Source organism: Mya arenaria, chromosome 1, assembly GCF_026914265.1.
Source record: "Mya arenaria isolate MELC-2E11 chromosome 1, ASM2691426v1".
Lineage (NCBI taxonomy): Eukaryota > Metazoa > Mollusca > Bivalvia > Myida > Myidae > Mya > Mya arenaria.
Window position 1 is genome coordinate 33967174 of NC_069122.1, and position 26854 is coordinate 33994027.

Sequence of the window (26854 nt, forward strand, 5' to 3'; positions counted from 1 at the left end):
CAAATAACCTAATCTGTGCCTCAACATCAGACGTTTAGTCAAACACTGTCTATATTTAAAAAATAGCATCCATAGCTTGACAATACATTTATTAAAGAACCTCTTGCTGTAAACAATGATCAACTATGTATATTTGTCTACAATTTCTTATTTCTGACAGTTGAACAAACAATTTTAAAGCCCTCTTAATATACCTACTTTATTAAAAACCTTTGCATTCGCCTTCTTCTAAAATATTCTTCAATTAATAACAAGCCATCATGCAAAGAAGAAGAAGAAGAACGTTTATTCATCGAAATAGTATATACAAACGATGTGTTTGAAATAGGTCAATATGACCCTTGATTAAACATTTCAACAAAATACAATACAAATAACACAACGACGAGCAGACACATACATGTGCATTTACAAAATGGTTATTTGACTAGTGGCACATTTTGGTTTAATTGCCTAACAAATGTGTAATAACTAAGTTACTAGTGAAAATATCAAAAAAATAAATAAGCAAAATACATATTAATACATATATCGGATATATAAAATAAATTCAGTTACCGTATACATATGTGCATTGACAAGTATTGGTTATTTCAGTGAAATCTTAAACATAAGTCAAATCTTAAAGAGAGACGACTCATGATATGACAGTGCACACTGATGAATACTCAGATAAGTGAATAATATGTAACTCCTATAATCATAAACTGTTAAATGAAACCTACCATATTTAGATTGCAATTAACAGTTAACGAGCGTAAGATTGAGACAACATCATGCAATAGTATTTAAACAACTAGGTCTTTACCCTGAACATTATTTTTCATTAAATGTACTAGAATATTGATATCTCTTAAACTGCGTTTCTGAGTAGTTCCACAATATCAAATATATATATAAAATGTGCAAATCATATTAAAGGGCACATAACTCTAAAATAAAGTAGCCGTAGGTCATGATTATTACGTCATCAACTAATGCACATTATGGTGGTAAAGTGTACAAAGCATCAAAATGATACCTTCTTTAATGGCAGGTACAGTTTGTTCCATGAACTTCATTATAGCTAAAAGTATTAACATCATATTCAATGGCATATAGGAACTTTAAGAATAAATTACCCTACCGACTAATATGTTAGGCACTTTCACCCATCAGTGTTATAATGTGTTTCAAGTTTTAAGTGATGCCTATTATAATATGAGAGTGTTTTCTCAAACAAATTTGCCAACATACCTTATAGGGAATCCAATACACCCCCTCCATTTAAACTTTGCCTCCCTGAGACTTATGAAAGACAAATACATTATTAAGATACATGATGCAACTTCTTTAGGAAATGGCAAATATAAAACTATTTATAAAACAATGTACATACAACTGAAGAAAACAAATTATTGTTTTATAAATATTTGAAGAATTCATGAAAAGTCAGGACAACCTGATTCACCCATTTTTTTTTATACAAGCCTTTCTAACTTCTTCAATTGTAACAAGGTACATTAAGTTCTCCAGAGAAAAGAATATCACAGAATATTATGTACAGTACATAGCAAATACGAAATAAATCACAAAAGAAGTACTTGTTTTCCGATATACATGTCTTATCAACGAGCGTACGTCAAAATATCGTAAGATTAACTAATTCGCTTTGATATAATGGTAGTATCACAAACTTTACTTGCATATTGAAAAAATGTTTGTCTTGCATCATCTTTCTTAGAAATTGAATCCATTTCTAAATATATATTATTACCACTCAGGGAAACTGATCGTACGACACGATTGTTGATAAGAGGGTCTCATTGTTATGATTTTTAAGTATCAAACTATAAGCAACTTTGATTGCCTGCTAAACAGATGACTTACAATGTAACTGCGACTTTACTTCTACTGATATAATCAAACATTTAACTATAAATGTTCAAATCACAGTTCTAGCATTATTTTAGGCATGCACACATATTAACGCTTTTTGTGGTCTTGCACCTGGGCATATTTGTCACAAGAAAGTTTGACCACGACGAGAGAATGTTTGATAATTTACTCATCCTTACTTATTTGTATATCTTGTCATTTATTTTTTTTATGACCTCTTCTTATCCAACATTTGTTTCGGAAACAATCGTTGAAACGAGAAATATAATTGTCTCAATAATACTGTTGAAGATTTCTATATAAGTTGGCCATGGGTTTCAGCGTTGTATATGCGTGAATAAATAGTTGTGGAAATAGTTTGGTCCAGTACGCCAGGAGTTCGATTTCATCATTACCCAATTCTTGGTGCAAATGAACCATCTCGTGAAAGTGGTCCTTCGTGTTCCGTATTGCGCGAATCAAGCTGCTGACCTTGAACTTGTTGTATCTCGGTCTGGTTCTAGTTCTAGGAGCTGTGAATAGTTCAATTTGAACCTGCAACGTGAGGGTAGTTTCCCATTCTAATTGGAACACCTGATGGAAATTTTGGTCTAACGCATTGGCCATGTTTGTGTTGTTGTTCCTCTGTTCACCAATAATTGTATCACTAACATCTTTGAAATATCTAATGGTTTTACAAGAATCCCAATGATACGGGTGTTGCAAACACATCTTTGCATTCGGCCGTTTCCTTTCGTCGCGGCATGTCATCGCTCGTACAAGATCCTCAGCTGTATGGTTATGTAAATATCTATAATCTGCATTGTCTTGATTAATATCTTGTTGAGAATGGTAAAGCATGTTACCCGCTGAAACGACATAGTACCCAAGCATGCCACATGCAAATATATCTGCAGATGCATTCACTACTATATTTGGTGACTTGGCCTCTACTTCATGATGTATTTCTGGTGGCATCCATCCTACTGTTCCAACATATGGTCCAGATGTTACGCTCATTTTGGCATCAGCTTCCTTAGAGAGAGAAAAGTCAGATACTTTTAATAAAATACGTGTCCTCTCTCTCTTAACAAGAACATTGCTAGGCTTGAGATCACGGTGAAGAAATTGGTTTTCATGAAGAACATTTAATCCGTTCAGTGTTTGCTCAAATCCATTCTTAGGAATCTCTTGCGGCCAATGACGAATAAAATATTCGAGATTACAATCGCACAACTCCATGCAAAGGTAAAATGCATTTGGTTTCTCATAAAAAGAAAAAAATCCCACAATATTTGCGCATGTGACATTCCGGAGACTTTCGTTTGCTTTCACAGCTCTTTCTTTAAGACGTGCTATTGTCGAGCTATTGGTAAACACGTAATCTTTTATTGCTGCATTAGTAAATTCACCAAATTTTCCTTTGTATACTTTCCCTTCTTCCCCATAACCGATAACCTCCGCTTTATTGAATGTTATAAGTCCTAATTTGACGATCTTATCTTGGGTACCAAGGGCTCTCCCTTGACGTGTTGTAACGTCTGGCATATTGTGCTTATGGCCAGATGATGAGCTCCTACTGCCTGTCTGTGGTCTTTTTCTTGAGTTGTTATTATATGAATGTAATAACTACTGCCACTCCAAATGCAAAGATTCCGGCGGCGACCCAAATGTTAAAATCTTAAAAGAAATAAAAATATACTTTTAAAAGTTACTGAATTTCAATTACAAAAAAATGTACATTCATTATTTTTATCCAAATTAGACAGTGCTCCAGCCAGGATTTGAAAAGGGCAGGGTGCTTGGTCCAAAAAGGCACTTTTAATGCGCATTTAATGAGCCTAAATGGGGCACTTGCAAAGTTCAATATTTTGGTACTAGAGCTCTACTTTCAATACTAATTGTTATGATATCCAAAGATGTAGTTATTAAGTCATACTTCTGTATATTTATTATTTTCATACTAATTTCTGAAACATAACCTGACTATATGTGCAGTAATATCAAAATTGGTAACAAACTGTGATTTAAATAGAAGTAACAAATCATGCTTTATTCGTAGTTTAATCTATGGCATATCAATGCGCAACTCTTTCAACAACAGTGTTATGAATGGGAGAAGTCACTTCTCCCAGTTTTCAGCCTACTCTCACTAGGCTGAAAACTTTGGGAGAAGTGACTTCTCCCTTCAGTCAATTTAGGGAGAAGTGGGGAGACTTTAAGGAAAAGTGATACTTTCGTAACACCTGATACAAAAACTATGCCATAACACACACCTCAGTTTATATAGTTTATATTCACATTCAAATTGATTGCTATAACTATATAAAATGTTCATAAAAAAATGTATCATTTTTGGCTCAGCAAAAGTGTATTTGTCAATGTCACATAGTTTATCTCCAAATAGCATCTAAAAATGAAACAAAAACCAAGACAGCTAAGGATTTGAAACAATCAAAATGACTAATAAATTAACTGTCAATATAGTAGGGGGACGAATCTTATTTTGGTAAGTTCGGGATAGGGTACGAATGTCACATTCAGCTATGCTGTTATTTACTTGTCTATGGCTAAATAATTTTAAATATGCTGACATTTAAGAACCAAATGACATTTAAATCACTGTCCTTGATGAAAACTTTACCAATACATAATGGGAGGTTGAGAAATTAACTCGAAAAATTGTTCTGACAAAATGGCGATCTCGCCGGTTTTTTTGACATCGTAAACAGGAGAAAAATACTGTAAGTATTAAAACTCTTCATAAAGCAAAAACAATAATATTTTTTTGTGTTTACAAATCAATTTTTTATCATGAACATTTCACGAAAATAATATCTAATAATTAGATCTATTATATTGTTATTTAAACCTGAATTACATGATATTTTACGGAAAGAAGGTTAAAATCATGATCGCTGGATATATATTTGTCGTTGTCTTAAGTACATTTCAGACGACACAAGGTAGATGCAAGTATGCCATTTCATAACAAAGACGATGTATAAGCTTTACATTTTCTGGAATTGCTTAACTATATCACCAAAATCGTTGATAATATGAACTCAGTCGCTGCCTCTATGGGATCGAATTATTAATGCCGGACTATAGTTACAGTTTACTTAATGTTAATGACTAAGTGAAACACAAAAGTGAAAGGGAAAAAATTGTCATATATGTTAATGCAACTTGGAAATCCTTCATACCATTTTAAATAACAAGCATTTTTGCTGCAGTTGACAATTTATTTAATATTAACATAACCATTTACAATAATATTGTATACATTATATTATAATGTTATTAATTAGGTGATTTCATATTGGCCTATAGTTATTTGTCCGATGTTAGCTGTATTTGCCTGAGCCCGAAAGAGTGAAGGCAAATACAGCTGACTGAGAACAAATAACTTGGCCAATATGAAATCACCTAATTAATAAGTATTATATTAATCAACTATTACCATTTTTGTTAAAAACATTCTCTTAACTTACATGTACCTTTAGTTCACATTGAAGCCGTATTTATCCCTTATCCATTCATGGTGTCTTGACTTATCTGATTTTGACATGCATCCTTAAAGTGACATTGCACATATTTATGAATAAAGCACTGTACATCGTAAGGAAGCATGTCTTTGCGTCTTAATTTCGTAAATCGTTTGCTAAAACGTCAAATGTTTCACCTTCGTCGTCCATTTTGTTGGTGTACAAAATCATAATAGTCGTAAAATCCACAAACGGGTTAAATACAACTGAAATATCAAACCGTACAGAGTGGTTTAATTATTCAATATGTTCATGTATTCCAAATAGAGTTAAACGAAGCACTTTTTTTTCAAAACAGTAGGAAAACGGAAAACAAAATGGCTACTTTTAAAAATAATTTCCAGCATATTTCTCATATTAGGCGAGTTTCGACAGCCAAGGAAAATGGCCCATTTCTCCAATCCTATATTAGGCGAGTTTTGTAGCCAATCAAAACGGAGGAAACTCATATTAGGTGAGTTTTGTTGATATTGGCCGACTTTGGTCGATATAGAGCGTGTTCTGGCTTATATTGTCTTCAATTGTATTGTATTGGTACAGCAATTGTCTCTGTATCTTGTCAAATACGAAATAGTTGATTAATAAAATAAATTGTTTTCTCTCTCTCTCTCTCTCTCTCTCTCTCTCTCTCTCTCTCTCCCCTCTCTCTCCCTCTCTCTCTCTCTCTCTCTCTCTCTCTCTCTCTCGTAAATAGCAAATGAGTAGTCGAGTCTGTGATTCTGTTGGGACATTTCCATACATATTTATACATTTCTGTTTTATAAAGAATTGTTAGCACATCGGGGTGATAACAAACTTAATCTGAGACTCAAACATAGTTTTATACGCACTTCTGGTTTTGTCACTCAATTATCAAACCTAAAACATTCTGGGTCTTTAAAGTAAGAACCTGATCAAATAAGAATTAAGTCAAATATCACAGCTGGCAGCTGAGCTTATTAAGCGCTTTTTTATATTTGTACATGCATATAAGTTTAAAAGACGTAAGAAAGTATTATAATGATGACTGTACATGCAAATAGAACAAGCGTCAATTTATATAAAAACAATTTAGTAAGTTCAATGATTAGATAATATTATATAAAACAAATGCCTCAATGAGGCTTATAAGGTACATGTGATATTAAGTTGGATAACACAAATTTAGGGAACAGTTATCTTACAATATGCTTCATATTGATCAATCCGGATGAATGTTTGCAAACAGTGTCAAATTCCGTCAAATTCTATGCAAAAAAGAAGTACCTGTTTCATCTTTTTTATTCAACTTCAATTTTTTTCATATCATATTTAATTCAGAACACAAGCACTCTTTTCCTGTATGAACAGATGTATATTGATCCAATAACTGGTTCTTGAGCATATTTATGTATCATGTTTTTATAAAACAGAGCTTAAAACATGTTTCAGTTCATTTTCAGGCTAAGTGCAACACAACAAGAAGATCGACAAGAGTCTATTCAATACTTAACAATTGAGGCAGTATCAGAACAAGTGGTATTTCCAAATACAGCAGTAATAGCCCTTTCGGCCAAAAGAAAAGCCGCAAACCTTTGAACAACCATTTTTGTCCTTACTGAAATGCATCAATTTGTCAAATAGTGCATTTCTGGTCCATTCACATACACATATATATAAAACAATAATTCAGTTCAACATTTTACAAATAGTGATCTTGTGTTCATTGACAGTCTAAACACCATTACTACTGAACTGATTGCTTATCGAACAAATGGCCAAATATGGAAAAAAAACACAAACAAAAACTAAAAGATTCTATAAGTATCTTGTTTTAAATGCTTAATTTGGCACAAATTTAACCGAACGAATTTATATTGATAATGTATACAAAAGTCGTGTACTGAAATACATCATGACAAGTATTAGAGTTTTCTGTTTGGGGTGTTAGTTCAGAACATGTTAAACAGATGTGCAATGTAGTGTACACCTTTGCTGTATCAGAGAAAAAAACAAGTTATCGTTTTGTTGTCTTATATAAATTTGTTCCAAATATTTTCTTTAGCAGTAAAGTGTACTTGTTTGTTGAAAAACAGACCGGACTTAGAGCTTAAGCAACCAGGCTGGCTTTAGAAAATAATATACAATACATTTGTGTTTTTACAGGATTTTGGAGGGAAAATCAATAATGTAAATGTAACCGGAACCGTGTTGTTCCATTTGCCTTGAAATTCTAAGCAATTCAATTTAAGTCACTGAATGTATGAATGATTGAAATGGAATGAATTTTCTCTTCAAAAAAGAATAATCAATGTGTTTTTCTCGTAATTGTGGAAGTAAATGTTTTCCTTGTCCATCAGCTGAGAAACAAATGTAAACTATATAAATCATCATTCTGCATCACGTAGAAAGTCTTGTTTTACTGGTTATAGAATTTGCATTTAATAAAATGCTTCCATAAAAGAGCAAAAATATGTGATAATAGATTCACAACACGGACCTATGATATACTTATATATATATATATATATATATCAGATAAAATATCTAACCCTCAGCCACAAGTGGCATAAAACGATATGATAATTATATGAATAAAACTAACTGGATAAATTTACTTAAAGAACCAAACTTGCCACACTTTTGATAAATTTCTATATTGTGATTTTGAAATACTAAAATAACGAATGAATTCGTACAACAATTTAAGTTGGGCTGGCTGGTCCGTCATCATTCCCTCCAGCCTGTTATAACAACGGATAGGATTTTGATAACAAATATATGTCACAAAATACATTCATTAGAGCCCTTATATGCAATACGTAAGTCAGTTAATCGAGTGAATACGTCGTTTTAACAAAAGAAAACGAACGTCGATTTAACGAGATACGAAACGTAATAACTCAGTTCATACCACTGTATATATCAACAGGGTGCTCATAAAGTTTCGGTCGATCTCGCTCAGCTATGACTAATTCTAATACAATATTCATCTACTTTCTCTAACTCGAACACTTTATTATAGTATTTTAAAGGAACTTCCAGATGGTCCAAACACAGGCAAACACAGAATTTCCTTAAAACAAGCCAATAAGTGTCAATGCAAGCTAGTATGAGGAAGATAATACATCTTTTTACATGATATAAAAGCATAAACGTATCAATCACGCACCTGTCTCATCTGCGTTTCCCCGTTTTAAAATATCGCATAATGGTTTCTCAGTTTTGGTTGGTTTATACTAATTTATTTTAGCTCGATTGTGACGAAAGCTGATAGCTTATAGAATCACTCTCGAGTCCGTTTCCTGGGCAGAAACCAGTACTGTGTCCTTTTTGAGAGGCTATGAGAAAGAACCCCTGGTGGGGATCGAACCTACAACCTCTTGGGTGAGAGGCGGACACCTATACCAATAGACCACTCTCACCCATTCCCAATTTTAAAATGTTTTTTCGAACAAAGTGAAAGTCATGAGATTGTTTCACACACTAAACTGTCAATAAGCGTTTAAGCAACTCGCTGTCATTTTCAGCAGAGTTGACCCTTTTCAAATGTTTGCATTCATCAATTTCATCACCTATGTTGATCTATCGGGCTCTGTGTCTACGCTCTTTTGCAGCAGTATTCCGCTTCCTTGTTTTTGTCCGGGGGTTTTCGGGAAGCCATGAAATGTGCACATTTAGGATGTGAATGTCACGTGATGAGTACATATAAATAAACAGACGCTAATTTTAAACATATTGGGACTACCTGCGCAAAACCTTCGATTTTTATATATGTGTCGTCAAAGCTGTGATACATTTAGATTAAGTGAGATGCGTTGTACACACAACAATATCATTTTTATGTAGGTATTTTTCTTTTTTTTCTAACAATTGTGGGATCTGGCGTCTAGTCCCTTTACCTCACTATGCTAAAAAGACACGCATTTTTTTTTCATTCACTTCTTTAAATAGATGAAAAAGTAAAGTACAGCACCGTCACTCACAGATTTAGCCAGAACATGCATAGCACTGTAGTACTTTTTTTTGTTATGAGTCATAATCACAAAAACAATTTCAACTGACTAAGAAAACCATTTTGTCTGCTAATTATTCCAAACAAACGTAGTAAATGGATAATATGAACTAAGGCGCTGCCTCTACGGGCTTGAAGTGTTACGTTATTGCCGGAATCGTAGTTCTTTTTATGAAACACATGTTGTACAATACATCGCGGCCGGCATTTTTGGCCTCTCGGGCCATCAAGAACAACTAGCTGTTTTATATAAACAAGTCGCAAACTTTTCAGTACATGTTCTTTCAAGATAAGCACAGAGCCTTAATTTATGAATATTCATATGGCAAGGACGAAGAGGCTTTTTTGAATGTGCTTTTCAGCTGTATAATTATTTTTATATCGGGTCTACAGTCCAGTACAGTCCATACTTTCAGTGTGTGTATACCACGTGATAAATTGCGTCATAAATGCTACGTCGGAAGGCAATATTTTGATTTGAAAAAAATACTTTAAACAAAGATAACTTTACTATTTCTTCACCATTGTAAATGAAACATAGCGCAGTCTACGCCGATTACGGAGCCCTACCTTCGTTCTTTAACCAACTTTTGATTGCGAGTTTAGTTTCTTAAAATACTTCGACAAACCTTTTCACAATATAGCCGTCTGACGGAGCACTGTCAAAACATTATTTTGGAAACAGGTGGTATATACTTGTGATGGGCCGATGATCGCCGATAATCGATTATATCGGCAGACATTCCTAATTTGGGGATCGGCGACCTCATCGTTCCATAATCGAACAATCGAAAAAAAAGTTTGCTTGAATCCAGTAAATTTCCAACTTTATATGTACAGCAGTAACTTAGAGCTAAGGGAAGTAACCGATACTTTGAGTTTTAACAGTTCTTTCATTTAGTTTTTCTTTGCGTTCAAATAGCTTTATGATGGCGGACGGCCAGGGGGGACATCGATCTAAAAATATTTGATTACCCTGGATATCGGTCGTCCAGGTGCTTGACAAGTGCAAATTATTCCAGCAAAATGGTTAGGGTCATTCAAGCCCAAATTCTTATGAAACTAGGCTTGATCGACCCCAGCTGTGCTCACATATTGAAATGAACGTCAAGATCAATGTAAAAACTGTTTGAAGAATGGAAATGTTTGCCGTCCAACTCCGAAAATACGTGAGAAAAGTTTTGCTTATTTAATTTCCAATTACTCGTTATTTTTAATAGCTAATGCCATCCAAAACCAATGTGTTATGTCTCATTTTTTTCAATTTAATTTTCAAAACCAGTTTAAATAATGCACCAGTCAATTGTAACCAAGCCCCCCACCCCTTATTCAATATGCCAGAAATAATACCTGTTTTCTGACTGAAGCAGAAGAAATGAAACACATATGAAAACTAAGGTCCTTATTGATATATACATCAGAAAAGGATGCTTTTGTGATACTGTCCGATTACAGCCGATTAATCGGATAATCGATCAATCAGGGAATCCGATTAATCGATTATGAAAATACAAGCCGATTGCCCATCACTAGTATATACACACTGTACTTTGCATGGTCTTTTAGTATTTTGATTAGTAATGCAGCAGTCAATTGTAACCACGGCTCCCCTGGTCCGGGGAATAGCGGGGAGGTTGAATTTCGGTCCAGCCAACCCAGGCTAAAATCCCCGCCCTGCGGGTACGAACAGATGGTATAATCCCCGCCAAATGCCCCCGTACACCAGGGACCCTAGGTAAGGCCCATTCCCCGCTATATTTAAAGCGAAGACAAAACCACCGCATTCAACCGGCACTCCGGGGCCACCCAAACGGTAAAAACATGGCCCATTTCCTGGGCTATCCCCGGTATACACCCGGACCGGGGGGGGGGGGGTGTGGTTACAATTGACTGGTGCATAATTAAGACTATAGTATCCATTTCATAAAAAATGTTGATTTAACTGCAACATTAGTAAAACATTCCATTGAACAAATACACCTGAAAGGTAAAAACACGGCTCATTTCCCTTGCTATCCCCAGTATACCCACGGACCTGGGGGGGCGTGGTTACAATTGACTGTTGCATAATTAAGACCAAAGTGAAAGAAATCGGCTAAGTAGTGTGAAGGAAATGGTTCCTATTACCAGATGTAAATCCTTATCAGTATTGGTCTTTCACACCTTCCATAAAGCAAGCAGTAAGTATTTCACAGTTTATTTATGAGTCCTTAATTTACATAGATACACTATCTACATACATTTATAAACTAAAGCTATAAAATATGAGATAAATATGCACATGGCCATTGTAAATGAGTAATGTGAAATGCATACAGTTATGTTGCAGTAGACAAATTATCAATTATTATAAACAAGAACTAGGTAGCATATAATTATAATTAGGATAAAACATGAGCATTCAGCTGATACTGAAGACATTTTTAAAACAAGAGCTGTCACAGTATGTGACGAATGCCCCCGATTGTGACATTGACCTATGAACAAGGTCAGTACATGAAAAGTTGATCTTGCCTTTACATGTCAAATACATAATTATGGCAAGTTATTTTAAATTGCCTCTAAACATAAAAATACCACCCATACTTGACAACCGACACGGTTATGTCCTTATATATGCAGCATTCCATTGTGAATAAACACCCAAGTGTGGCCCTGACCTTAGAGATAGGGACACGGGTCTGTCATACGACACATCGTCTTGGTATGTGGAACACATGTGGCAAGTTATTTTAAAATCTGTCCAAACAAGGGAAAGTTACAGCCCGGACACGACAACTTATACTCTATGTCCTTACATGCAGCACTCCGTTGTGAATAAACACCTAAGTGTGACCATGACCTTAGAGGTAGGGACACAGGTCTTGCACGCGACACGTCATCTTGGTATGTGGAACACATGTGGCAAGTTATTTTAAAATCTGTCCATACAAGGGAAAGTGACAGCCCGGACATGACAACCTATACACTATATCTTTATATGCAGCACTCCATTGTGAATAAACACCCAACTGTGACCTTGACCTTAGAGGTAGGGACACGGGTCGTGCACGCGACACGTCGTCTTGGTATGTGGGACACATGTGGCAAGTTATTTTAAAATCTGTCCATACATGGGAAAGTGACAGCCCGGACACGACAACCTATACTCTATGTCCTAAATGCAGCACTCCATTGTGAATAAACTCTAAGTGTGACCTTGACCTTAGAGGTAGAGGCATGGTTCTTGCACGCGACACGTCGTCTTGGTATGCGGAACACATTTGGCAAGTTATTTTAAAATCTGTCCATACAAGGGAAAGTTACAGCCCGGAAACGACAACTTATACTCTATGTCCTTATATGCAGCACTCCGTTGTGAATAAACACCTAAGTGTGACCTTGACCTTAGAGGTAGGGACACAGGTCTTGCACGCGACACGTCATCTTGGTATGTGGAACACATGTGGCAAGTTATTTTAAAATCTGTCCATACAAGGGAAAGTTACAGCCCGGACATGACAACCTATACACTATATCTTTATATGCAGCACTCCGTTGTGAATTAGCACTTAAGTGTGACCTTGACCTAAAAGGTAGGGACACGGGTCGTGCACGCGACATGTCGCCTTGGTATGTGGAACACATGTGCCAAGTTATTTTAAAATCTGCCCATACAAGGGAAAGTTACAGCCCGGACAAAACAACTTATAATCTATGTCCTTATATGCAGCACTCCGTTGTGAATAAACACTAAGTGTGACCTTGACCTTAGAGGTAGGGACACGGTTCTTGCACGCGACACGTCATCTTGGTATGTGGAACACATGTGGCAAGTTATTTTAAAATCTGTCCATACAAGGGAAAGTGACAGCCCGGACACAACAACCTATACTCTATGTCCTTATATGCAGCACTCCATTGTGAATAAACATCCAACTGTGACCTTGACCTTAGAGGTAGGGACACGGGTCGTGCACGCGACACGTCATCTTGGTATGTGGAACACATGTGGCAAGTTATTTTAAAATCTGTCCATACATGGGAAAGTGACAGCCCGGACACGACAACCTATACTCTATGTCCTAAATGCAGCACTCCATTGTGAATAAACTCTAAGTGTGACCTTGACCTAAGAGGTAGAGGCATGGTTCTTGCACGCGACACGCCGTCTTGTTATGTGGAACACATGTGGCAAGTTATTTTAAAATCTGTCCATACAAGGGAATGTTCAAGCCCGGACACGACAACCTATACTCTATGTCCTTATATGCAGCACTCCATTGTGAATAAAGACTAAGTGTGACCTTGACCTTTGAGGTAGTTGCACGGGTCTTGCACACGACACGTCGTCATGGTATGTGGAACACATGTGGCAAGTTATTTTAAAATCTGTCAATACATGGGAAAGTAACAGCCCGGACACGACAACCTATACTCTATGTCCTATATGCAGCACTCCATTGTGAATAAACACTAAGTGTGACCTTGACCTAAGAGGTAGGGGCACGGGTCTTGCACGCGACACGTCGTCTTGGTATGTGGAACACATGTGGCAAGTTATTTTAAAATATGTCCATACAAGGGAAAGTTACAGCCCAGACACGACAACCTATACTCTATGTCCTATATGCAGCACTCCATTGTGAATAAAGACGCAAGTGTGACCTTGACCTTTGAGGTAGTTGCATGGGTCTTGTACGCGACACGTCGTCTTGGTATGTGGAACACATGTGGCAAGTTATTTTAAAATCTGTCCATACAAGGGAAAGTTACAGCCCGGACACGAGTTATTGAGCCGGACACACGGACGGACGGAAGGATGGACGGACGGACGAACGGACGGTGCGATTTTAATATGCCCACCTTCGGGGGCATAAAAAAGTAAAAGATGAGTATATATTCTTGTTACAATACCATTCAATACTCATATTTGAAGATTTAACTTCAACACTATCCATTTCATAAAATATGTTGATTTAACTGCAACATCAGTAAAACATTCCTTTGACCAAATGAATGAATATAATTCCTGATTAACAGTAAATAAAACAATTATTTTTAATATCATATGTCAAAAGCATTATCACATTTGAAAAAGACTATATTGTCTACACAGAAAAAAATACAAATAAAATAAAAGTTAAGTAAGTTTTTTTATAAAAAATATGAATGCAATAAATTGTCCATTGAGGGAAGGGTCAAACATAAGAACATTACTCAACTTTTATTAAAACTTCAATTTTTCAAACCAAAAGATTTAAAGGGGTTTACTTCCATTTTCAAAAACTAGTAACTAGTATATTTTTTAAAACACATTTCAATATCTGCAATATATTTCCATCACATAAGTGTTTCGTTTATAGTAAAATTGTAGAATAAGTCTGTAATTAGAAAATAAATATATAAAAAAGTAACAGAAAAAATGGATGAATGAATTTTTTTTAATTGAAAATGAAAACAAAAGTGAGCCTTACAAGTTTCAAATGTTTTATCATTTGAATGTGGAGGGCAACATAAGTGAATGAATAAGTTAATGCTAAAATATATTTAAGGCTTATACTAAGAATAACTGATAATCTATTGAAAAAGAATGGATTAAAAGTTACTACTACATGGTCTTAATTAAGCAGTGTAATGTACATGATTGTCAAGTTTAGAAGTGGTTAATAACTTTCCTGCTTGTACATGAACTAAAGCAAGTACTTTTTGCTTTTGAGCATTGATATAAAATAAAGAAAAATCCACTTATTTGAGGTTGGCATTTCTGCACACATTTGATTATTTAGGAAAATATCAAAATGCAGTAAAAGTTTTGCTGTTACTTAAAGCTGCACTCTCACAGATTTACTGTTTTGACAACTTTTTTTTAAGTTTTTGTCTTGGAATGAGATTTTTTTGTGTGTAAATATCTGCTTACCAGTGATGAAAGACTGCTGAGAAAAGATCAGATCGCAGATTTTCATATTTCCAATCCAAGTTTAATGTTTTATTGCTTAAACCGTTACTTAAAAATGCATAAAACATCGTTTTTTGGGACGGAAATATGAAAAGCTGTGATCTGATCTTTTGTCAGAAGTCTTTTATCATTGGTTTGCAGATATTTACGCAAAAACTTGTTCGTTCGAAGACAAAAAATAAAAAAGTTGTCAAAACGTTCAATCTGTGAGAGTGCAGCTTTAACATCAGAAATCACAATAAATGAAAAAAAAGGTATCACACATGTCAGAAAATAAATTACATAAAAAGCTGTTTAATTTCTGATAAAAATAGGATAGAAACTCTATCCCTAAACTATGACAAAAACAGTGCTATTACTTTGATATAAAGTCTTCTTAAGCATATACGTACAATGCTTTTGTCCTGAGTAATATCCCAAAATATGTCATTATATAAATATTTACCCGAATGTTGACAATATGTACTTTCACACTGGAAGCCATGCAATATTTATTTTATTATACTGAACACAGTTACATTTATATACATACATATATATAAGATTTTTACCATAACACAACTTTCAAGATTAATCAATTTATTCTGTAATTATTGTTTGTTCACATTTAATAGCTGTCATTTTGTTTCAAATGTCGTTTAGAAATAAGGCAAACACCGGTGGTAACCAGATTCACAATACATTTTAATAAGCGTTTACCACCTCAGACTTGGGGAAACCAAAAAATGCTTATTTTTAGAAGCGCATGCTATGTGGCGTGAGACCACAGTTATTTTTAATATATGTTTCATTAAGACACTAACTTGGCTTCTTACTTTTAAACAGTTTAAATTGAAAAACAAGTAACTGGCTGCTGTAGAACAATCCAAGACACAAAATTTAATAACAAGAAAACATAGGGTGGACTATTGCGTTTTCTCACAAAATTGAGTAGTAAGACATGACCCTGAGGTCAAGACGGAATAAGGCTACAAACAACCAATTTACAAAGTTCCACAGGCAATGATTTTTCCAATTTTTACACTGAAAACTATCAGTTTTTGCAATACAGTGTCAAATTATGTTAAGCTCTATGCATAAAGGCCACCTGTTTCTTCTCTTTCATTCAACTTTAATAAAATATTGAAACTTGAACACAAGCACTCTTTTTTCTATATTCACATCCGGATCTTGGTCAACAGGGGGCAGATAACTGTGGTCTTGAGCCTATTTAAGCAACATTTTTTCAGAAACAGACTTCAAAACAACTATAGCTCAACTTAAGGCTATATGCAACACATACTGAAAGTTTGGCAATGATATATTAAAAACTAAATGAATGAGAGTATTAGCACCTGTGGTATTTTTATAAAAAAGCAGAAACAGCTATTTCCCTCAAATGGTAAGCCGCAAACCTTTGAAGAGCTATTATCTTCTTATGCATTGGAATAATTTGACAAAGTAAAGATTTCCTTGTAGCTTTGAATAGTGTCTATAGAACAGACCACAAAAATGGCCTTCCTACTCTTTTAAGATTTTTTTCTAAGCAAGATAAGGTTTTTCCACTTCATCGGCTTAGTGTTTTATATAAAAAATGACATAGAGCCAAACTGAAATGCTTCAACTTGTCAAAATTTTGCTTTTCTGGTCCACTTATATACAAAGGTAATAGAACTGTTCAGTTTAACAAAAGAAATTTAGTGATCATGTGTTTATAGACAGTCTAAACACCACTATATGCCAAATTGTTTGCGTCTGGGACAAATGCCGCAACAAAGGAAATGGAAAAAATCCCACCAAAACTGAAAGGTTCATGACAACTGCTAGTGTTTTCATTATTGAGATGGCTACAAGATGTAGAAAATGCAGAGATAGCATTATTATGCCCATTTTTAAAAACCTTTTGACTTTAACACGACGGGGAATCCACGTGACCAAATGGTAGGTTTCAGTGCAAGATGGCTTCACCAAAACGCTCGACTCGAGCCGAAAATCAAGGTAATACATTAATTATAATAGTTTCTTTAATTTTCAACATAGCCTATCATATGCCCACCTACCTAGTTTGTATTAGCATATCCATGTTTTCCTTGAAACTTTAAGCGTTCTCGAGAACACTTCGGCAATGTTTCCAAAATGTACGAAATCCGACTGGTAGGTTACAGTTCCATTTATCATTTTGGCTCGGATTTAGTGGAAAATGAGGTTGTAATTTGGGAAAATCGCATAAAACACTTAAGTTTTGTTTAAAAATAACAGGCATATGCATTTGGGAACGAATATTTTAATGATTTTAAAAGATATGAAGACGAAAAGAAAATGATAGGTTGCAGCTCCGATTTTTGAAGAGATAGGTTGCAGTTCCATATTTAGGTTGCCGTCTGGACTGCAGATTCTTTGACTTAGTTTTAGTGTTCAAGCCAAACATTTAGGTTCCCATAAAACTCAACTGATATTTTTCTATACCATTGTTCTTTTTACATAGTTATTACATCATCTAAAATTATAAAATCATTGAAAATCACATCGAGACTGTTGTTTTTGTACTTTTGATTTTTCTGCTTACAAATTTATAAGGTTACCATCATTAATGATTTGTTTTCTGTGACAAATTGATGTATTACACGTTTAGAGTTGAATTGTTAAACCATTATCTATGATAAAATCTGCACACCAGTATACTTTTATTGTATTACGTGTCAATCGATGTTTTGCAATTTTCGATATATCATATGGAATGCATTTTTATCTTTTAGACCAATGACACGAATAAGAGAGTCTTTCCCTTCATCAACCTAAACGAAATGAATGCAGGATATCTAAACAGCCAACCAAAAAAAATGGCAGCGATACAACAAAACAAAACAAGTTTTCAGTGAGCATTCGTTTGATCACAAGGTGAGGTCAAGACTGGCCTCACGCAGAAAGAAACGACAGCACCCACAGACAGAAATGCAATACAAAGGGAAACTTAAGGTGTACGTTGGGAAAAGGCTAGATGAAATTTGTCGAAACAGCTTCCAACAAAGATCATCGGAAAAGACTCATGTGACATTCTCATAACAAAAAAACACGACAAATATATCCATTTTCACTGTAAATATCATAGTAAAAAGTTAATGTTATGCTGATGCCGTTCTTACATTTGATATTTTAGCTTTAATATATATATGTGTGTGTGTGTTATAATATTATATATTGAACCTAGTCAAAGTGTCATTCCCAAACAAGTACATCTGGAAACGTGTCTGCAAAACAGCTGTCTACAACCACGAAGTTAATGCATGGAAAGCGAGAATGGACATAAGCTCTGACTTTGATCTGTTTGAACAGATCCATCCGCATCTGTGCCTATCGAGTGTGTGGTCCGTCGCGAGAGCTTGTCCCGAGAGCCTCTCCCTCATGAAGCTGGTAGCATGTCTTTGCTGCCAGCGTTCCCCAGACCAGCCGATTGATTGCCGTTAATGCCATCGACAATGCAGCCATGAGCTCGAGCACTTGATGTTCGAGTGTTGCTCAAATAACAATAGCTATTCGCGACTTTTATTCCTGGTGGCGATTAAAAGTTTGAGTGGACCGATGTATGACTTACTTAGTACGATATCGAGACAGTCCTTCATTATATACACACTTGGCAAAATCGACGAACATTTGATAAAGGTACTCGATGTACAATTATACCCGGACTTCCTTATCAACTGTGCTAAATTATACAATGATGTGTTAAACTAAGACGCATTAAGATGCCTGCACTTTACCAATGACAATGCCACTCGACAAAATGAGCTAATCCTTAAACAGCTATTTCTATTTCGCTTTCGAAGAAATATTGCTTAAATTAATAGGAAATAGTCTATTGATTTTAGCCGATGCATTATCATTGTTCTTAATCGTTTGTAAGATCAGACTTGTATGCAGCGGCTAAATTATAAAGTATAAACGAGACCAACTTAATGCGTATAAAACAAACTTGTCGCAATTTATGTTACTGTGACTTTCTTTCATTACTATGTACTATCAATTTTGTATTGTGTTTGTAAATATTCATGCTTATGTATGTATTACCATATACCATGTACATCTCCAGAAAATGGGGAAAATAAAGCTATATATATTTATTACCCATTTACGTTTGAACTTTTAAATCGCTCCTTACATATTACATGTAATACATATTTGGTCACCAGTTCATGTAAGCAGAACTCATGAAAGGCAATGTTTGTCATTTTAGTTAAGTATAACGTTTAACTTTGTTGCTTGCGTTTGAACAATATCAACGAATTAAACTCGACTGGTTTTCAATGTCAACATGCATTTTATATGTAAAAATATTGTTTAATCGCAGGATGATGTGGTTTAAACCTAGCTTATTCCTCCATTGTTTAATTATAAAACTACATTCGTCGCTGTTATAATCCTTCCGTGTCATGAACATGCATTACCTGACTTAATATCAGTACTAGAAAAAATATGATGTAAGATATTGAAGAGTAAGCTTTCGATTAATGCGCCGTGTTGAACAACTTCGGACCAATTGAGACCACCTTAGTTTAAATGAACAAATACCAAACAAGTGATTGGTATTTTTTATTTATTAAACCTTGTGTTAACCTAAAGGTAACTTCAACTAAAGAAATCTTTAACACTTGATCAGGATAAAGGTTATAAGTTTCTTCCATGGCCGAGAGTGTAAGATAGGTTCATTCCGACCCGAGCGTAGGGTGTTTTGCGGAAACGAAGTTTACCCTTTCATACGCGAGCGGCTATGGTAGATGCTTTTTCTCCCACCTCAGTTAAAAATAATTAAGTAAAAATGAGTTTTTTGCTGGAACTCTTTTGTGCATAGTGAAAATAATTGCGTATGGATATGAGATAATTCGTGGTTGTCATGGATATGCGCGCAGTGATTCCGATTAAATCAATAGTATAATCGGTCTTTAAATAGTCCTAAGGAGAGTGAACCATTATTTCTTGAATGGTGCGTGAAAACTGTTTTATGGTGACATTCGAAGCGAGAAATAATTAACTAGCATTCTAAATATTGCCACAAGACAAGGTTTCCATGATGCTACAGACGACAGTCTTCAACAAGGGAGGTAATTACAATGTGGTGACCATTAAAAAGGAGTTCCATACGGGCATTTTATCTTTGCCCGTGGGCAAGATAAGAATATCTAGCATGGTTAAATTATTGGATGTACTTATCTGAGGTGGTAGAAAAGTTGTATCCATAATACTTCACATAATAATATATCGGCAGTAAATAAATAAAAATGTTAAACATCCTGATATTATATACACGACGTGTATATAATATCAGGATGTTTAACATTTATTTATATATTAAACGTGATATTATTCAATAATCCTATATATATATATATATATATATCTTTAATTCATAAAAAAACAGTTTGTCACATTTCAATTCCTCCATGCTTGTATACAATATCAGTGATACAATCACATTACATAATTTGCAGTCCAGACGACAACCTTTATATGGAACTGCAACCTATCTCTTCAAAAATCGGAGCTGCAACCTATCATTTTCTTTCCGTCCTCATATCTTTTAAAATCATTAAAATATTCGTTGCCAAATGCATATGCCTGTTATGTTCAAACAAAACTTAAGTGTTTTTGCGATTTTCCCAAATTACAACCTCATTTTCTGGTAAATCCGAGCCAAAATGATAAATGGAACTGTAACCTACCAGTCGAATTTCGTACATTTTGGAATCATTGCAGAAGTGTTCTCGAGAACGGTTAAAGTTTCAAGGAAAACATGGATATGCTATTACACACTAGGTAGGGGGGCATATGATAGGCTATGTTAAAAAATAAAGAAACTTTTATAATTATATGTATTGCCTTGATATTCGGCTCGAGTCGAGCGTTTTGGTGAAGCCATCTTGCACTGAAACCTACCATTTGGTCACGTGGATTCCCCGTCGTGTTTAAGTATCTGTTTTGAAGGCTAGATTTGGCATTAAATTCAGAGCACTGCACTTCAACATTGTCTATAAGTTGCTTATTTGCTATAAATCTCACTCTTTGGAATCATTTACACACAAACAAGTACTACAGAGTTGACTAACATCTTGATTCTTCTGAAATATTGGATTCAGAGCTGCATCTCCTGGATTCAGATTGCAGGACTACCGCCGGGGAAAAAAAGGCGCAGCTAACTGGAGCTTATTGGCACATCATGATCTGCAAGCAAGACACAAAAGCAATGTTTTACACTAATAAAACTTTCTGCCACTACTGTTAAAGTTTGAAAAAGGCCTGTAAACACTCATTTGAGGCATACACAACCTATTATGTAGTCATCAATGTGATAAATATGCAGAAAAGTTCATGAATTCAAGGATTTTCAGGACAAATTTTATGAAATATATAGTCTTTTGGACATTTTGCAGTTTTTAACAACTCAAAATTTAATCTCATCTTATTGAGTACCCAGATGCATTTCGAAAGCATTAAAACCAGACATGCTTAGAATTTCTTCTTACTTGGAGACGGTATTCCTTTCTCGGAAATCCTTGCCGAGAGCCAGTATGGAAAACCACACAAGACCACATTTTGACCAGCACTGGTTCTTGTCCTTGAAAATTCCTCTGTGGCTACAGCAACCAGGCTGGCTATTGAAATAAGCATAAATTAGGGATTTTAAGACATTTATAATGAATTAAGGTTGTTTTTTAATGCATGAAGGGAAACGGCTCTTATCTTTATGAAAGCGGCTCACTTTTTTATGTTTTTTGCCTTGAGAAATGTCAAGTTTTTCAATGTATAAACTGAATAAATAAATGAATGAATGAATATATATGAATGGTTGATAGAATTGATTAATGAATTAATGAAAGGTGGCATTATTTCTTTAAAATAGGGATCTCATTGTGTTGCTGTGATTGTTGAAGTAGATGTTTTCTTGTCCATAAGCTGAAAATCATATGCACACTAATGCTTCAGTCAATTGTACCCACGCGCCCCCCCCCCAGGTCCGGGGGTTAACCGGGGAAAAGGGCCGTGTTTTAACTTTCCAGGTGGCCCCGCAGGGCCGGGTGACCGCGGTGGTTTTGCCATAGCGCCAATTTTAGCGGAGGTGCGGGGGCATTTGGCCGGGGTTTAACCATCAGTTCGTCCCCGCAGGGCGGGGATTTTACCCCGGGTTGGCTGGACTGAAAGTCAAAGTCCCGGCTATTCCCCGGACCTGGGGGCGTGGTTATAATTGACTGGTGCAAAAATAAAACATCATTCTGCATCAAATGTGTAGTAAGTTTTGATTAATTGCTTATGGAATTTGCAATTTATGTAATGTTTGCTTAAAAGAGCAAACAAAATGTGCGAATAGATACACAATACAGACCAAAGACTAATACAAGTCAGCAGCTTCATTAGAAAATAATATTATTATCAAAGCCGCACCAGAAATGATTGTCAACAACATAGAAGAAATTCATTTAGAAAAGGAACAAACAGTATCAATGGGCTTATATGACCAAACTTACTCACTTTAGTTTGGATACAATTTTCCATTATATGATCTTGAAGTGCTAACAAATTTTAGCATGTCGGCATGTTGGCATACACCAAGTACAGCTCGGCGGGGTGGCAGGCGGGCTGTCTGGCTGGTTCATCATCATTTCCTCCCGGGTCTGTTTATAATAAGAATGAAAATAACACAACACCTACCCAAACATACAATCATTGACACCCTTGTAGTATATACAACATTCTCAATTAAGACATCTCTGGCCTACCAGTTTTAATTGATGGGATTCAATATTTATTTGAGAGCTGGCTGAAATTTCAAACAGTAAAACATATCTCAATATGTTTGAAACAGTGAGATTGTTTTTATTGTTCATAAATGTCTATAAATCACCACAAAGCATATATAATATAAATGTTTTGAATTTTGCTATGCCTATGCTTTACTATATTAGAGCTGGCATTGTAATCGTCTTGTTAATTTTACATAAACAATATATCCTTTTTTAAGTAATTCATATAGACTGTATTTTAAGAACAAATTGAGAACAAAATATTTCTCGGCCATATTCTATCTCAAGTCGAAACAGCTGTTAGGAAGAGTAAATTGCACACTGCATGAAGAAAAATCACTGATCTACAAGCAATTGTTAAAAACATCTGAAAAATATTGCAAAAAACGCCACTGTTTTTGAGCTAAACTGATGACCCCGCATTTTCTAATTATATGCAGGAGAAAAAAGATGTTATTAACATCGCTTGTTGGGAGGGATTTTGTCGGGAGGGGAAACCCCTCCCGAACCCACCCCATTTAAATAATTAATTACTTAAATGTCATTTTTTACTTTGTAGGAAAGAGTTTGTCTAAAACTGTCTTGCATGCTTAAGCATGCCTTCAGCTGATTAATTTTGAAAAGAGGTTAACTTAAAGAAATTCTGTGTGGAAATATGTGCCAGTTTAAGCGAGACATGTCAATACATTTCATCTCGCCTAAAGGTTTCCTTCTGAAAACCTTGTTAAAAAAATCACCGGTAAGATGCTGTAAGCTCTAGCGTTATCATGTAATTCTGCCAAAAAGAAACACTGCCTTTTATGCTTAGACCTCCCCCGGGTTCATAATCTATAATACTCACATTATAATGCTTGTTGAAACCAGGTCAAACATGCCAAATTTGATGGTTGTTTGGAGGGGATACCCCTCCCCTGTCAATCACATTATGAATTACTAAACATTTGATTTCATTGTTTGTGCTGAAGTGGTTTTACTGTAATTTCATTCATACATCTTTATCGCTTAAAGTATTCGCGAGTTATCTGCCCCACTCTGCCATGACAAAAATATTAATTAAATACTGTAAACTTTTTTTAATTTTTAAACTGGGCATAATTACACTCAGGTTACCCACAATCGTGACAGCAGTAAAAGAGCAGGAGTGCCTACATGTCGGCCTAAATGGTTAAAGGGACTGTGTCACAGATCGATGCCAAATTTATGATATTTTTCGACAATTTTCTTTTCTTTTCGCTATTTTATCATCTGTGAGACAGCCCCTTTAATGGACGGACGAGTCTAGTCTGTGTGAGTTGAAACCAGCTGCCCATTTAACTCAGTTGGCAAGAGCGCCGTGCTAGTGTTCCTGCGGTCGTGAGTCTGAGCCCCACACCAGGCTCACTTTTCTTCTCAGGTTTACCATAAGCATGCACAATGAATTTTAATAAAAAAGGAATGTTTTTTAAGATTTAGTTTTCACTACTTAAGTTTTAACTTTTTTTATTTAATACTTTAATTTTACAATACAATACAACGAAGTACACAATCGCACAGTTAACAATTAGTTTGGCATGTATAGTGATGAGTCATAAATTATGACCTGAAGGTCATATCTGAATACCGATTGCATAAATTTAGCTTTTTCATTATCCGTAAAAACCAACGTTATGTCATTATGGTGTCCAAACAGCAACGTATGAACGATTGAATTTACAATAACAAGTATAATTCTTAGTACAACTCACCGTGAAAGCAACGTTAACTTCGTGTTATTGCATCATGATGAAAGTTTCAATATAATAGACATATTGAAGACGTCACGCGCACCTGCAATGTGCCTATATGCAAATCATTGTTTACATCAGCTCTCGTAAAATGCGCATAAATACATTTAACTTAATTATCTAGATATACAGTTTAAACGGTATTTTTTAAGATGTGGGGTAAAAAAAACACAATTGTTTTGACAACCCTGTTCGTTTTGTATTATTATTGCAGAGTTATGAAATATAATTTCCGGTCAAAAGAAGTACTCTTTAGACGTGTATTCATTATATGTGTTCTCCACTCCTTTTATGGAAGTGCCGAAGGTGGATTGTACATGTACCTCGGGTATTTCCATATTGATTTTCATTGGTTAACGGAGGTCAAACCCCGCCCTAAACATGTACAATTTGCTTGCCGGCATGCACGCGCTTTATATGAACAATGTATGACGAGCTTGTCTGGTTCTCATTTTCACGGTTCAGTGGTGCCCTAATTTTTTAATGCCTATCACTCCGGCAAAAAAGAAGTAGTCCATTGCATACACGTACAAACCGTAAGAGGGCTTGTACAGACAAACGCTTCAAGCCCTTATTAAACCGTTTTAACTGTTGATATCAAACATTCAATTATCAATATATTGAGTTATAGTGTGTATCTCCTTCAAGTTAAAGTCTCTGAATATTAAGTTATCAATCTGCACATGTTTATACTGTGTCAGAAGTCGTACCTCGCTATCATACTCATGGTTGAAACGCGAATATCGTTAAAACATGAAGTCGCAAGTGTTCAAATATGAATTATTTTATGAACAATCAAATTCATTCATCTGGGTTAAACTCACCTTTACAATCAATATCCGACTTTTCTTTAATAAACAGCCGACTTAATCCGTTTCCAATGACTAAAAAATGGTGTCCAATGGTAACTCGAAGTCTTCATCAAGTTCATTGTAGCGTGACACTGGAATAAATACAATTAAATGTAGATATATTTTCAATGCAAAAGCATCCTACTTTTATCTATTTATGGAACGTGACGATCCTAAAACTAATCGTTTTGATTTTCATTGGATAACGAAGGTCAGACCCATCCGAAACATGTACAATTTGCTTATCGGCATGCACACGCAATATATCAGTATGAATGACAAGCTTTTCTGGTCCCCATTTTATGGTTCAGTGGTACCCATAAAAAGATAGCCACCACTCCGGAAGGAAGGGAATTAGATCTTTCACGCAAATACCGCGGGCGGACTTTACGTCAAGCTGCGCTGGGCTTCAAGCCCGTTTAAAAGTTTTACATTATTTCACAGGTTGAGAAAAAGGCAGATTTATACTACCGTACGACCTTAATTTATTCTCCATCTAGGTACATATTTAGGATAACATGGGACTTTTTGAAGACATCCACACCCAGTCGTTGAAAAATATATAAAGCATACATGTACATAAACAACTAGTCTTTAGTCACTTAACCAAAGTTTACTGATTTCAATTTTGTCAATGTATTTATTCAGAATTTAAACCAATGCAAACAACCTTTTAATACAAAAAATCGTACTTACCTTTCTAAATGATTATATTGAAATTAAATATAAAATGCCGAACAATTCCGTCGTAGTTGTGATGGGTATTCCCATGAGTAATAACTTTCTGTTTAAGACAAAGAAAGACAAGTTTGTCAGCTATTTACGAGCTATATTAATGGTAATATGATATAATGTCCTCGTACCACCGGAAGTTTATACTGATTGAATTTGAATGAACATTAAATAAAAGTGTATCGAGGCTTTATGTTAAATAACGTATACAAAAGTGTTTTCATAAGTTGCATAGGATTGTTAAAATGGGAACATTCTTGATCGTGATTTAAAATGGCTTGCGGACGAAAGTCATATGTACAAAGTATCAGAGTGATACATACGGTGGGAGAAGTCTTCTCCAACAAATGTAGATATATCTTTGACACTCGTAAAATAAACTACCATCTTACACATACATCAACAAATATCCTCCATGGCATC

At 35.2% G+C, this 26854-nt stretch overlaps 1 protein-coding gene across 1 annotated transcript; it reads right to left on the bottom strand.

The window, feature by feature from the left end:
- Positions 1–413: 413 nt before the first annotated feature.
- On the bottom strand, positions 414–26524 carry LOC128220385 (serine/threonine-protein kinase/endoribonuclease IRE1-like). Its single transcript, XM_052928793.1, has 3 exons — positions 26396–26524; positions 25673–25791; positions 414–3537 (listed from the first exon to the last, which is right to left on the bottom strand). The coding sequence occupies exon 3, from the start codon at positions 3403–3405 to the stop codon at positions 2152–2154; it is 1254 nt and encodes a 417-aa protein (XP_052784753.1). The 5' UTR covers positions 3406–3537; positions 25673–25791; positions 26396–26524; the 3' UTR covers positions 414–2151.
- Positions 26525–26854: the final 330 nt, after the last annotated feature.

What these genes read in the sequence shown, in the direction of transcription:
- LOC128220385 (XM_052928793.1), bottom strand. Translation starts at nt 3,405, where the DNA reads ATGCCAGACGTTACAACACGTCAAGGGAGAGCCCTTGGTACCCAAGAT.